Source organism: Elgaria multicarinata, chromosome 2 (genome assembly GCF_023053635.1).
Source record: "Elgaria multicarinata webbii isolate HBS135686 ecotype San Diego chromosome 2, rElgMul1.1.pri, whole genome shotgun sequence".
In the NCBI taxonomy this organism is placed as follows: domain Eukaryota; kingdom Metazoa; phylum Chordata; class Lepidosauria; order Squamata; family Anguidae; genus Elgaria; species Elgaria multicarinata.
Window position 1 is genome coordinate 73,260,924 of NC_086172.1, and position 13,358 is coordinate 73,274,281.

Genomic DNA, 13,358 nt, shown 5'->3' on the forward strand with positions numbered 1-13,358 from the left:
CAAAGGGAGCTGATAGTGCGCGTGCGCAGGGAGCGCTTCCTTTTCTCCTTTCTTTCTACGGCCTGCGGGAGTAGCAAAATGGTGAGTGCAGCTCCTTGCCTTTCTATTCAGTTTTATCCGCCGCCATCCTGCTCGCCGCTCGTCTCATTAACGCGGTCGCTGCCGGGGGCTGGAAATATGGGGGGCAGGGTTATTCCGTGAGCCGTGTATTGAAAATATTACGGGCTGAGTGCCACGGAAGCGAGTCCCGGGCGGCTGGGCCCTCCTGAGGCTCCTGGCTGGGCCTACAATTGGATAGAGTCGGCTTGGGGAAAGAATGGGCGCTATGTGGATACTGTTAAGGGGAGAAGAAGCACTCTTGAGTTTGAGGCTACTGGGCTTTGTTCCTCCTTGGCCGCGAGGCCTCGCTTGACTTGGGAACTGCGTCTAATCTGAAAGTCTTTGCCCGCCGCCCCTTTGGTTTAACAAATTTAAACTATAGAAGTCTTTCCTTGCCTAATTGAAAGATAGAGAGGTTTTATGCGTTCTTTTTAAAGCATTGGCTGAACGGGTGGACGAACAGAGCTTCAGGAGCGTATTTTAAAGGTAGTAAAATAATAATAATAATAATAATAATAATAATAATAATAATAATACAATATATTTATTAATTATCAGCCTCTCCCTTTGGATTGAGGCAGGGAACAACACCAAACACAATATAATAGATAAAATTAGTTAAAAGAGCGTATAAAACCAATACAATATTAAAATAACAATCACATACATCCATTGTTTTCTGGTTATCTGTGATAATGGTTTTGCCTGTTCTTGAACTCAGTCAGGTAAGGAGTTTGTTAACCATCCTTGGGTTGGTTGCTCCAGTCTTTACCTTACACCCCCTTCTCAGACGTTTTCCTAGCAAAATATGTTTTAAAAAACAAAATCCTTAGTGCATAATTCTGTGCATGTTTAGAGAGCAAAACATTCTACAACTCCCAACGTTCCCCAGTCAGTGTGAGAGAACTATAATCCTTATGAATGATTAGAGCAACGTACCAACATGTTTTTCCATAAGGTTTGAAATGCATTTGAAATCCTGTGTCAATATCTGTCATGGATACTTCAGAAAGAACATTCAGTAGAGCTTGTAGGGCTCACCAGCATGTGAATTGGATCGAAAGAGATGCCATGCACTTCATAGTCATTAGTCTTTTCTTTAAATATTTGAAGAGTAACTCCATTTTAATGACATTTGGCTTGTCAAAGTCCTGCTGTTCTGTAGGCTTCTACCTGACATCATCTGCTGGCTTGAAGAAAAGGCGGCACTTGTTGCTCAGGAAAGAATGACAGCACTTATTCTAGCAGGCAGTAACAGAGGGAGTAAGAAGGGAATCACTCAAAGCACTTTGTAATATCAAATGTAATAAATGAGTATTCATTTCAGAGATTGCTTCCTCCCCAACCTTCCCTCCCAGTCTCCTTTTCTTCTTGTGTTGTATCTTTTAGATAGTAAGTCTGACGGGGTAGGGACAGGCCACGTTGAGATCCTTTTTTAGCTTAAGGGAGCGGTAAAAATGTTTTAAATAAATATATCTATCTATCTTTGGTGGATTCTGTAGTTGCATGGGGTGCTGATGGGCTTAAGTCTTGCTCCTGTGTATAGGAGTGTCAGATATTTTGGACTATGGCTCTCATCAACTCCCGCCATCATGGGCAGTGCTCAGGGTTTATGGGGAATTCTAACCTCAAACATCGGGAGGTTGTTGACACCTACTCAAGGGCATCTGACTGTTAGGGATAGCCTGTCTTGGGGATAAGACCTGAATCTGTAAAGCTCTGGGTGGCCTCTGTCCAGGGCTGTTGTCCTACCTCACAGAATGATTGTGAACCAATCCCCCGAGTTCCTTGGAGAAAGAGCAGAACACTTATAAGATAGGGACATAGGTGACACTGTATAAATAATAATAAAAGGGGAGATTAAATTAAGTAAAGGAGCGATGGTTGATTTGGAGAACACTTTCCCTGCAATGGTTACCTTTGTAAAGAAGAGAGAATCTTGTAGAGCCTAGTTGGCTGAGGAACTCTGACATACAATGAATTCCCTTACACATAGGGGAATGTGGCAAAAAGCAAATGAATTGAAACTAGTGATAGTAGAATGCATTGTGCATTTGTTGTCCTTAGGCAATCTAGTTCTTCTGGATATCCAGTTTTTGCTAACAGTAAACTGAGTGTTTCGGGGTACGGTGGGGAAGGGTGGTGGTGGTCATGGCCCTAGTGGAGCACTTGAAATGAGTAGTTTGTATCTTGGAATCCTGTTTCTACTTGAGAGCAAATCCCATTGGACTTGGTCAAGTCTGAATAAGCATGCATGGAAGCAGGCTGTTAAATCTTGCCCTTTCAGTGTATTTAGCTCCTTTATGGTTGTAATAAGGGTGGGCATAGGCAGGCACTGATAACGTTGTCAGAAGTGAAACATGACATGTTTTGTAATCCTACTGTAACAGGCCAAACGCACCAAGAAGGTTGGGATCGTGGGTAAATATGGTACCCGATATGGAGCATCCCTGAGGAAGATGGTGAAGAAGATTGAAATTAGCCAGCATGCCAAGTACACCTGCTCCTTCTGTGGCAAGGTGAGGATGTCTTTCACTGCTGCAAGCCTCCCATGACCCCTTGGTGTCCCTTTCTCTTTCATTTTGGGTCTACTCATGCGTGAAAGGTCCCACTTTAGATTTTGAAGCTGTGGAATTGGGGTGATTCTACATCAGCATTACACACTGTTGAAAATCCTATTCATTTCCCCTTTTTAAAAGTGGGTAAAAATCAGTTTGCTACTGAAATTTGGCAGCAAACCCCACTACAGAGGCTTACGAAGGACAAATTTAGCTTGTTTTCCAGCTGAGTGGTTTTTTGTTTCTTTGCTAATACAGTCTGTGGGGATAGGGTGGGCAGGGAGGTGGAATTGGTTCCAGGACTGCCTGAGATTGCTCACTCTTGCCTTAAAACAGAACAAATTTATCTGCAAGTACAGCCTATGATATGTACAAGTAGAACTATTGTACAACACACCACCTATCATAGAGCAGGTTAACTCTGGTAACGTTTTATTTACCAAGCATGTGAGTTGAGAGTGCCACTAGAATTGTCCATGAAGCTCTTTGCTTCATTTAGTGTTACGTTTCAAAACCAAAGTGTTGTAGTCATATAAAGTGTAAACACACATTAAAAAGGCAATTGCAGGTGTACTGGAGGGAGGGAGTCCTAGAAAAATGCAGTTAAACCAATCTTTCCCAACCTGGTGCCACCCAGATGTTTTGGATTACAACTTTCAGCATTCCTCACCATGGGCTATAATGGCTCTGAGTGATAGGAGTTTAAGTCCAAAACATCATTTTTACCAAACCTTTAGTTAATTTTCTTAGATTACTCTTTTTGTCTTAATTAACCTGCTCAAGTACTGTATTCATGGTGCTTTATATTTTTGCTCAGGCTGAGGAAAATATATATGCTTTTCTTAAAACATGATGAGCACGATAATTTCTACCTTCTACATTGTGGGCTAACTCACAATAGTTGATTAGTGGGCCATCATTTCTAGAGAAAGAGTGATGAAAGGAAGGTTGGGGTTCAAAATGGTTACATGAGAGGTGGCAATCAACAGTTCTATTTTCCTTTCCTCCTGCCACCATAGCTGCCTCCTTTTGTTACCCAAGGTATAGATCAGTGTTAAGTGATCTTTACGTGTGACCTAATATAGCTGACAGGACTGGACTTAGGGCAGCTTTGGATATGTGCTTACCATGTCAAAAACTGGGGTGTTAACCACATGATCATACATGATGATAACTTAATGCTCTTTTATGTATGGTATTAGAAAGCTGCAGTAAGACCACTTTAATTTTTAAATTCATATTAGTTGTATGAAATCTTGGGGGGAAATCATGACATGTATTTTGATTATTTGTGTGGTGAACGTTAAATGAGTAAGTAAGAGAGATATATTTATTTTTTACAGACAAAAATGAAGAGGAAAGCAGTGGGTATCTGGCACTGTGGCTCTTGCATGAAAACAGTGGCTGGTGGTGCCTGGACATACAAGTAAGGGGAAATTAACAATGCAGAAGTGGGTGTGGGGTGTCTTTTCTGTCTATGGCGGATACTTTGTGGAAACTTGCTCTGAGGTAAACATTCATCTAAGATGGGCAGCTGGATTCTCTGGCATGATCTGGAGTACTGATTACCTCAAGTTTGGTATTTTCTCCCTGCATGCATAGGAATAAATAATCTAGCCCTAAATAGAGCATCAGTATCCTGATCACAACTCTCTAAATGGGTCTGCTTCCTTATTTCAGTTTTCTTCCCACTCAAAACCCAGTCTTTCAAACATTGTGACTAGAGCTCTTATCCAAATCAGTCCATAAAACTTGCATCCACATGCAGTTCATTGTTTTCAGCAAAAGTCTGTGTACTTCTTAAAAGAGTCGGTGTAAGGTAATTGAGTAGGACCAAACTAAACCATAAATTAACCGTATGCATTCAGTGTGCCTTTTACTTTAAAAGCAACAGCTGTGGGGAGGGGGTTTAAACCTTTCCCCCTCTGCTATAGTCTCAGTGGATTCTCCCCCCCCCCATGCTATTGTTACTACGATGCATAGCAGCTGGGGGGATTTTATCAGGACCTAAGCAGAGGGTTGAACTCTGCGCTGTGGGCTTCTGCCCCCACTCCCTCCTGCTGTTCTGTCTAAAGTAAAAAAAAAGAAAAGACCTGTCAGTCCCACCAACATCCCAGGCACACCTGATGGGTATGCGGGAGAGGGCCTTCTCGGTGGCTGCTCCAAACCTCTGGAACTCCCTTCCCAGGGAGGCTCGGCTGGCTCCCTCTGTGCTACACTTTTGGAGGCAGGCAAAAACTTTGTTTCAGCAGGCTTTTGGAACTATTCTGGATCTGTGTTAATATATTGGATTGTGTTTTTAGTGGTTTTATTTTTTTAATATGTTTTTAATTTTACTGCAGTTTTAATTCTATTAACTTTTGTAAATTTATATTGATGTTTTAATTGTACATGTTTTAATCTTGTAAACCGCCTTGACTCCCAGTACTGGGGAAAAGGCGGGATATAAGTTGTGATGATGATAATTTAACATATCATCTAGTTTAGCCCTAGCTGAACCTAAAAAATGGTTCAAAAGGACTTACAAAAAGGACTGTGTTTGTCTCCTTTGGTGTAATAGTTATGCTTTTGTTTCTTCCAGCACCACTTCAGCAGTGACAGTGAAATCTGCCATTAGAAGACTGAAGGAGTTAAAGGACCAGTAGAAACATATTTTTGTTCCAGTACTGTTCTTCCAGTATCTCAATTCTGTACATTAAAGGTGGTTGTGAAGCTGCACAGTGCTTGTTTTTTGTGTAAACAATTCCATTAAGCAGTGTGTAATGGGTTTCTTTAAGTGCTCCATACTTGTACATATATAGTTCCAAATCAGTTTGAACAAAATAAAATGTAGACATAAAATGTAGTAATAACATCACTTTAAAAGTATGATGAATAAATGTAGAGTTAAGTGCTGCTAAGCTGTATTGGTTTAAATGGGAGCCCTAAGCACACTTGTCTCCTATTGAAATCAGTGGTATTTAGATGCTAATGTTTTAGCTTATAGATAGTATGTAATGTGTACATTTTAAGACCAAAAGCGATTTCCCCCAAAATGCTAAATGGAGCTGAAGTGTATTAATGGATGTGCTATTTTTGAGAGAAAGGGGAGGGGGCAGGCTCATTAGGAGGTAACTGGTTACTGCTGCCAGTGGAGTAGCTTGAATGTAAATGGGACTGCCAGAACCCTCTCTCAATTGTTTTTTCTCCTACTTGTAACTTTTATAAAGTAGTGATGGTTTGAGTTTCAGGAAGTAGTCTTAATCTGCAACTGTATCTGGCCCTCTTGTGTTTCATCTTTTTCAGGATTCTCTCTACACCAAATTCCGAAAAGGAGGTACTAATAAAACTCATATTCATGTAATAACTTGATTAGAGGCAAAGCAAAATATTTTTTTAAAAAGCTGCAAGCTTTTGAGATCTTTTCAGGCAAGATAGTTAACAAAAAGCAGGTTTGGGAAGGGGGAAATGACTTGAAGAAGTTAGTGCCTGCATGTTCAAGAGTCCCCAAATGAAGTGGGGGGAAGGGTCTGCAGACTGCTTAATTAGGCTCTGCAGGTTTATTTATTTATTCCATTTTTATACTGCCCATCAGCCAAAGCCCTTTGGGCAGTGCACAATCAGTTACAAATTTGTACCTGGAGATGCACCTATAGAGCACAGCTAATGACACTTGCAGCGAGTGAACTATGATGTGTATCTGGTCTTGGTCAAATACAATTAAGGTACTGTGGAGACCCCTGCAGCATTCATAACTATTGAGTCGCTCAAATGGCACAATGTAGCAATGGTAATTACACTGGGGCTGGGGGAAAGTTGTATTTTGCTCAAGTACAAAAGGCTGCCCAACTCCCATTGCAAGAAGCATAACCTTTAAAGTAATATATGTGGAAGTAGAAAGCAATTCTTCTAAACCTCATTGTTGCAGACTAAAGTGAGAAAGCAAGCAGCTTTTGCTTAGAGGCCGAGAAATCACAAGGAGCCTTGAGCAGGGTCATGCTGAGGTTCTGCTGCCTGAATTTCTCCTAGTCCAATTGTATGTCTGCCTATGGACTTTCCCCTTGATAGTTCAATGCTTGAGATGCACTGATGGTGGCACAACTTCCATCATCTTCACTGTTTCCACTGGTAATGCTTTATAGTCTGAAGATGTTTGCATAGTGTGTGTGAACAGAGTATATTCAATTCTGCCAGGTGTTCGTAGGTGTTTTGAGATTGTTATGTTCGTATGGAAAACCAATCCAAATCAAGTTTATTAAGCAACCAATTACAGCTTGTAGCTGTACATACTTACAATTTGTAGATCATACATAAGAAGCAAAGTCTGTAAACTACAAAATTAGCCTCATAGGCTTCGCTGAGCAGGGAGGCTTTTACAGTAAATTTGGCTGTATTATCTGATCAACAGCAGAGATTTGATTTTATCCATATTGCTATGAGTGGCCACCAACTAAATTTTTCATCAGAGAAAGAAATCTGGAAAACAAATGCAAAGGTATGTTCTTGGGTGGATTCCTCAGAGAGCCAGGCTTCAATTTTACAAATGGCCTCATGTGGGAGCTGCAGTTCCACCAATTCCATTTTCCCTGGTTATAGTTAGACTTGGCTCTTGCCTTTTCATTCCATATTTCAATTATGGCATCTTTCTGCATGAGCATTGTTTTTGTCCTCATGTTGTCGTGTGCCTGGGGCTTCTTGGAAAGATGCTGAAGAGGACCAAAGGTTTAGGTTAGGGCCCCTCACTGTTTTGGTGTGTGGCAAGGTGAGCACGGTTTGTATAGAACAGACTACATTGCAAGGAGTGGGCTTTTTTTTTTTGCTTGCAAAAAGTCTGAAGAAATTTTAGCAGAAATACCATGCCTGTTTATTGACCTTTCATGATGCAATTTCAAATGCATGAAGCCAGACGGTTTTTCCTCTTCCACAGATGCAGGACTTGTGTAGCTTATCAGCTAGCGCTTCTATTCATCTTGTAGTTTGTAAATAAAGAGATTACACAGACATAAGCTTATACTGCTCTTCTAAAGGAAAATCATCCGATCAAGGCTGCCCCTAGCTATCCAAGCACTTGAAAGGCACGTGTGAACCATATGAACAAGAGGAAGTGTGTTTCTGGTTTCCCCAAAGTGAATACATCGGGGCAGGGAAGGTATTTAAAAATAAGACATGCTTTTGAAAGATTCTAATGGTAAGTCACCATAGTCCATCTTGCAGGCCAAGTCCAGGCACTCTTGAATGAAACTGACTAAATCTATTTCAATCAGGCTTCAGGCCTGGCTTTGGAACAGAAACTGCCTTTGGATGACCTTTGCCAGGAGAGGGAAAGGGGGAGTGTGACCCTGCTGATTTTCTAGGGCTTCTCAGCAGCTTTCGATAAAGTAGATGATGGTATACTGGATAGGATGAGTTGGGTTCAGAAGGTGGTGCTGGGGATTATTGCTCTGTGCCATGGCATCTAGGGCATGGGGTTCCACAGGGTGCTGTTCAATGTTTACACAAAACCTTTGGGAGAGATTATCAAGAGATGTGGGCTGAGGTGTCATAAATATGCAGATGACACCCAGCTCTACCTCTCTCTTTCATCAAACCCAGGTGAGGCAGTAGCTGTTCTGAATCAGTGCCTGGGTATAGTAATGGACTGGATGAGGGCCAACAAACTCAGAATCCAGATAAGACGTAGTTAGAGGGTGGTTCATCTGTCCAGCTAGGTGATATTCAATCTGTTCTGGAGAGGTTTGCACTCAGCCTAAAGGATCAGGTTCATAGTTTGGGGGTGCTCTTGGATCCAGAACTGTCACTTGAGAAACAGGTGGACTCACAGGCAAGGAGCATCTTTTACTAGCTTAGGATGATATACCAACTACACGCTTATCTGGACAGATACTTTTCCAGCTTCACTGGCTGCCAGTCTAAGCCCAAGCCCAATTCAAAGTGCTGGTATTAACTTTCAAAGTCCTAAATGGCTTAGGGCAAGGTTATCTGAAAGAAGCCTCCTCCCACAAGTACTTGTCTGGACCCTAAGGTGATTTTCAGGGGTTTTTCTCCATGAGCTGCTGCCAAAGGAAGTGAGGCAGCTGGTTATTAGTAGGACCTTCTCTGCTGTGGCATCCTGGTTGTGGAATGAGCTCCCTACAGAGGTTCACCTGGTACCTACATTATACTCTTCAACAGCAAGTGACCTTTTTATTTTCCCAGTAATTTAAATCTCTGCCTTGTTGCTTGGTTTTATTCTGGTTGTACTTTTATATTATGTTTTATACTTTAGGTTGGGCTTTGCAGTTTTAATTTTTGTGAACCCCCCAGCGAGCTTTGGCTATTGGGCAGCATAGAAATGCATTATAAATAAATAGTGCAAGGATTCGATTTATCAAACCACATGAACAAACTGGTCTGAGTAGTAGACGCCACTATTCTGAGTAGATTAGTGTGCAGCCAACAACTTGGGATGTGTATTGGTACCCAATGAGACCAGCACTTTTAATCATCACCCAAGACAAAGAGCCAAAATGAACAATTCTGATGTTTTTGTATTGGGCTACCCACGTTACATTAAACCAGAGGTCAAGCACATATATTTGGTTTGGCATCCCATTTAATTTATTCCAACTTTATCAAAGTTTATCAATTGACACAAAATAGAGAAAAGAAAGCATTGTGATTTCTAAACAGGAGTACAGTTGAGAGCTGATGCTTGCAATGTTTACATGGAAAGCAACCCAATTCATCTTTGATGGATATCAGCAGAATACAGATAGCACCATTCCCCCCCTTTACAATTTACTAGGTGTTGTAATATGAAATCTGGATGCCTCCCAGAGGGAAAACAACAAAAGGAAACAGAGGTGTTGTGTTTTCTTCAATGCTTTTACAACTACCAGTTCTAGGTTTGTACTTGAGGAATCTACAGCTAAAAGTATATGTTTGAGAGGCAGACAACGTTCCCCATCAAGGCACTAACACCAGTGTTCTCCTTGGGTGCTAAACAGAATGGAAATGAAGAGTAAATAAAAATGAGCAGATTTGTGTTTGTTGGGGAGGGGAGGATCCCAACAATGTTAAGGCCAGTTCTTGTTTGAGGAGCCTTGGGATGGGATATGCCAAACACAAAACCGAAAGTGCGTAGCATCACCAGAGGGGCAGTGAGATGGTCCTCATTACATTCATCAATTACCGCAGCAAATTAGACTGTCATCTTATATCCAAATGATCTAACTGTATGGACAGTGTACATTGTCCACGACTAGAACCTCTCCCATGCACTTGAGATCTAGTCCCAGTATAACTACTTCCACTATTGCCCTCACAGTGCAAGTACCCTTCTCCCCATAAAAGCAAAGGAAATCTTTACTTTCCTTATCTAGCCTACTCCAACAGCCATAGTTGGTTCCAGCAGATCTCCCAATGGCTGCTCCTGGTTTTTTGCCCTAGTGTTTCAATCTCATGCCATTTCTTCCAGCTAATTAATCTCTGCCTTGAAAAAAAAAATCAAACCAAGAACTAATCGCTTACAAGCCATTTCTCTACATATTATTTGTCTCAGAGGTAGCAAGTCCTCAGGCAACGAATTATCTCTCTCATTTTCACAAAGTGTGGTGGGAGGATGCGTGAAAATACCTCCAATTCCTAATTACTCCATAGTTTTTGAAAGGGTTTCTCTTCCAAGGTGGGAATGCTGACAAGTAAAACAGTTCCACATATGGAAATAAGGTGGCAAAAGTGGCAGGACCAAGGAGTCTACTACTTCAGACAGAAACAACCATGGAGTCATCTTCCAGTTGCACACTTACTCATTTCTGCAGAAAAAGAGGACATCTGTGCTTGCGGTTTTTCTTCCAATATATACTGTTGTTCTTACAAAAAAAAAAAAACCCAACCTCCAACAATTGCACTAAGTACATGAACCTAGCAATTGTCCTGTAAAATATACATTGGCATACATTATATATATATATATATATTTTATACAAGGAAAATCTCATTGTCTAATACAGCTGCTCAGTCAATTTTCAGTATTTGCATGAGCCACATAAAAACAAAATCAAGAGTGCGAAACAATACCAGAGAAACTGAATCCATTCTTGGGAATGGAATATTGAACACCACATCCCCCTAACTCCCAGATATTATTCATCTATACACGTGTGTATGTGCATGTATGTGTATATCTCGTCTGTTTGCTTTTCAGGGGCTTTACAAAGCACTATATATAGTGTAGGGTACTTATAAAAAAACACATTGCTCATCTAGGTCCCATGCAACAGGAAGGAAGGACTTTGGCAGCAGCTCACGTGTAGGTTTTAAATGGGTTTTTGCTTCTTGTGTAGTGGGGGGGGGGGGAGAAAAAAGAATTCTGGGGTTGTTCTTCCAATATCTGACCCTTCCCTCGGTTTTGACTCTTACTATACCTGATTTGGAAAAGAGTAGCATAGGCATGAAAAGATTCCTGCACATCAGAAGTGTCTTAGGATTAGACCTACAGAGAGGCTGAATACAATTATAAGGCCCTGCCTAATAGCCTGATTGGCACAACGGCTTGTGGCATTCAGTTCTTCATGAATGAGGTGTCATGTTCACAGTTTTAAGGATTTAATGAATTGGTGAGGGGAAAGGGGTGGTGGTTACACCTCTGTGGACCTTATGTGCAATGCTTTCTGGGAGAAGAAGGTGGTGGTCTGGTGTAGCCCTACCCTGCCCTGTGCCTCCCAAGAAGGCACGTAGCATTCCTACTGGAGGTGTCCTGAACATTGATTCTTTCCTTAAACCTCATTTCTCCTAAAACCCACCTAATGACAAAACAGGACCAACAGGGACAGGTTGTCAGGGCACTGTGTAGCAAGCAACGTGCAGTATTTACAGTCTTTGGTGTGTGAGGCATGGGGAGACAATAGGGCAAAGATTCTCTCGTCCAGCCAGGTGAGAGCATGAACACCTCGGCTCTTTGGAGAGGCCTGGGTGAAGAGGGCGGGTGAACTCCCTCTACCTGAGCTCTCTTCCCTGCTTGCTTCTGGCAGGTTTGCAGGTGGCCAGTGGAAGGTGTTAGGTCTCAGGCAAGAAAGTGGAAAAAAGTGGGGGAAAGGCTGAGAAACCAGTCCCTCTCTAACTAGCCCCTTTGCAATTCCTCCCCAATGCTTTAAAGGCAAGCAACCAAGACAGCATGTGTAGCCCACACAAAAAAGTGAGAATCTGCTAGAAACACAAGAAACACAAGAAAAAAGGAGAGACTCAAGATGCATTGAAACCCATGTAAAATCCAGCACTGAGATTAGCCGCCTGCCAGTGAGTGGGAAAAGGTCCATCTATTGCACATGTGGGCCTTGTGCTCCCCGGTCCTCCTGCTCATGCTCCGTGTAGTAGAGGTGGCATTCAGGATCTCCACGAATGGTGGGGGCTCCCTGGATGGGTTTTCCGGTGTTGGGATTAACACACCAGCATTCCCCTCGCTGGCCATTCACCGACATTTTGCACTAAACATGGAGAGGGAAAGGAAGAAGAAAATACAGTTGGCTAGACAGACTCCACATAACAGTATATGGCAAACAATTGCTTGACTTTCCAGCCTCAGAAGACTTTGTTATTTGGCCACGGTGCCTGCTGGGTAGTGAAAGCTACACCAAGCCATTCTATGGTTCCAGCACTTTTCACACCAGGTACCTTCCTCATTGGTCAGCACAGCACCGTGGGGTAGACCACTGACATTCCCATTTATGCATGAGGAAAATGAGGCTCAGAGACAGTGATTTGCCTTCAAGGCCTTTAACGGATTCATTTCTAAGCAGGGATTCTTTCTTTTTCTGATAGACTAATCCCGTTAGCATCCCGACTCTTCATGCAGTAAATGAAAGACTCATAGAAATGCAGTGAGCGAGGCAGTCAGCCACATGCATCTACACTCAGGACAGCACAATCTCTGTTTGTCTATAATACTACTGTAAGGAACCAGACCACCAGCAATGCTAACTCCTTTTTCCCTTTGTAGCATGAAGGGCGATGGCTATACAGGTCCAAACTGTATGTATGTACCTGCCTGCAGGTTTAGGCTGATATAAAAGAACACATAGGCTTTTGGTGCAAGGCAAGGCCATGTGTAGAGCAGGGTTCATTCAACTCCGCTAAATCCCTCACGGGAACTAATCCATTTAAGGGGGATTAGCCACAGCTGTGGGGTGTGGACCTTCCAAGGTAATTAGAACCTTGAGGGAATCAGGGCTGCCTCTTTCATCCCCAAAAGGGGACCGCTGCATCAAAGCAACACCACACCCTACACTTATGTTCACACCCAGCGTGTCCAGCAGGGGAGTTGCTAAGAAAAGGAAGCTATGCCAGCAGCATCTTCCAAGAGAACGGTAGCTGCTCCCAACTAGGGACAGCTGGAATGGCTGGTGCCCTCTAGATGTCTTGGATTACAACTCCCATAATCTCTGGCCATTGGCCACAGTGGCTGGGGCTGATGGGAGTTGGAGTCCAAAACATCTGGAGGGAACCAGGTTGCCTAAGAAGAAAGAGTTCTTGGCTTCATGATCCTATGCTCCAGGTGAAGAATCATCGTCGTCGTCGTTTTCTTATCCGCCTCTCCCTCTGGATCCCGGCAGGGAACAATATTGGATATAAATACCATAAAATACATAAAACTTAATTAAAACATATAAAACTAATGCAATCTTAAAATAACAGTCAAATATCTTAAAATTTGCCTGGGCAGGCCCGCCGGAAGAGATCAGTCTT

At 42.3% G+C, this 13,358-nt stretch overlaps 2 protein-coding genes across 2 annotated transcripts in view; one reads left to right on the plus strand and one right to left on the minus strand.

Moving 5' to 3' along the window:
• Nucleotides 1-5,373, plus strand: RPL37A (ribosomal protein L37a). Its single transcript, XM_063118666.1, has 4 exons — nucleotides 1-81; nucleotides 2,490-2,618; nucleotides 4,001-4,083; nucleotides 5,239-5,373. Exons 1-4 carry the CDS (start codon nucleotides 79-81, stop codon nucleotides 5,300-5,302), a joined length of 279 nt encoding a protein of 92 aa, XP_062974736.1. The 5' UTR covers nucleotides 1-78; the 3' UTR covers nucleotides 5,303-5,373.
• A 3,835-nt stretch (nucleotides 5,374-9,208) lies between these two features.
• Nucleotides 9,209-13,358, minus strand: part of IGFBP2 (insulin like growth factor binding protein 2) — a 67,545-nt gene continuing 63,395 nt past the window's right edge. The window contains exon 4 of the mRNA XM_063118323.1: nucleotides 9,209-12,100. Coding sequence (XP_062974393.1) covers nucleotides 11,933-12,100 — 168 coding nt within the window. The 3' untranslated portion in view covers nucleotides 9,209-11,932. The remainder of the gene's footprint in view (nucleotides 12,101-13,358) is intronic.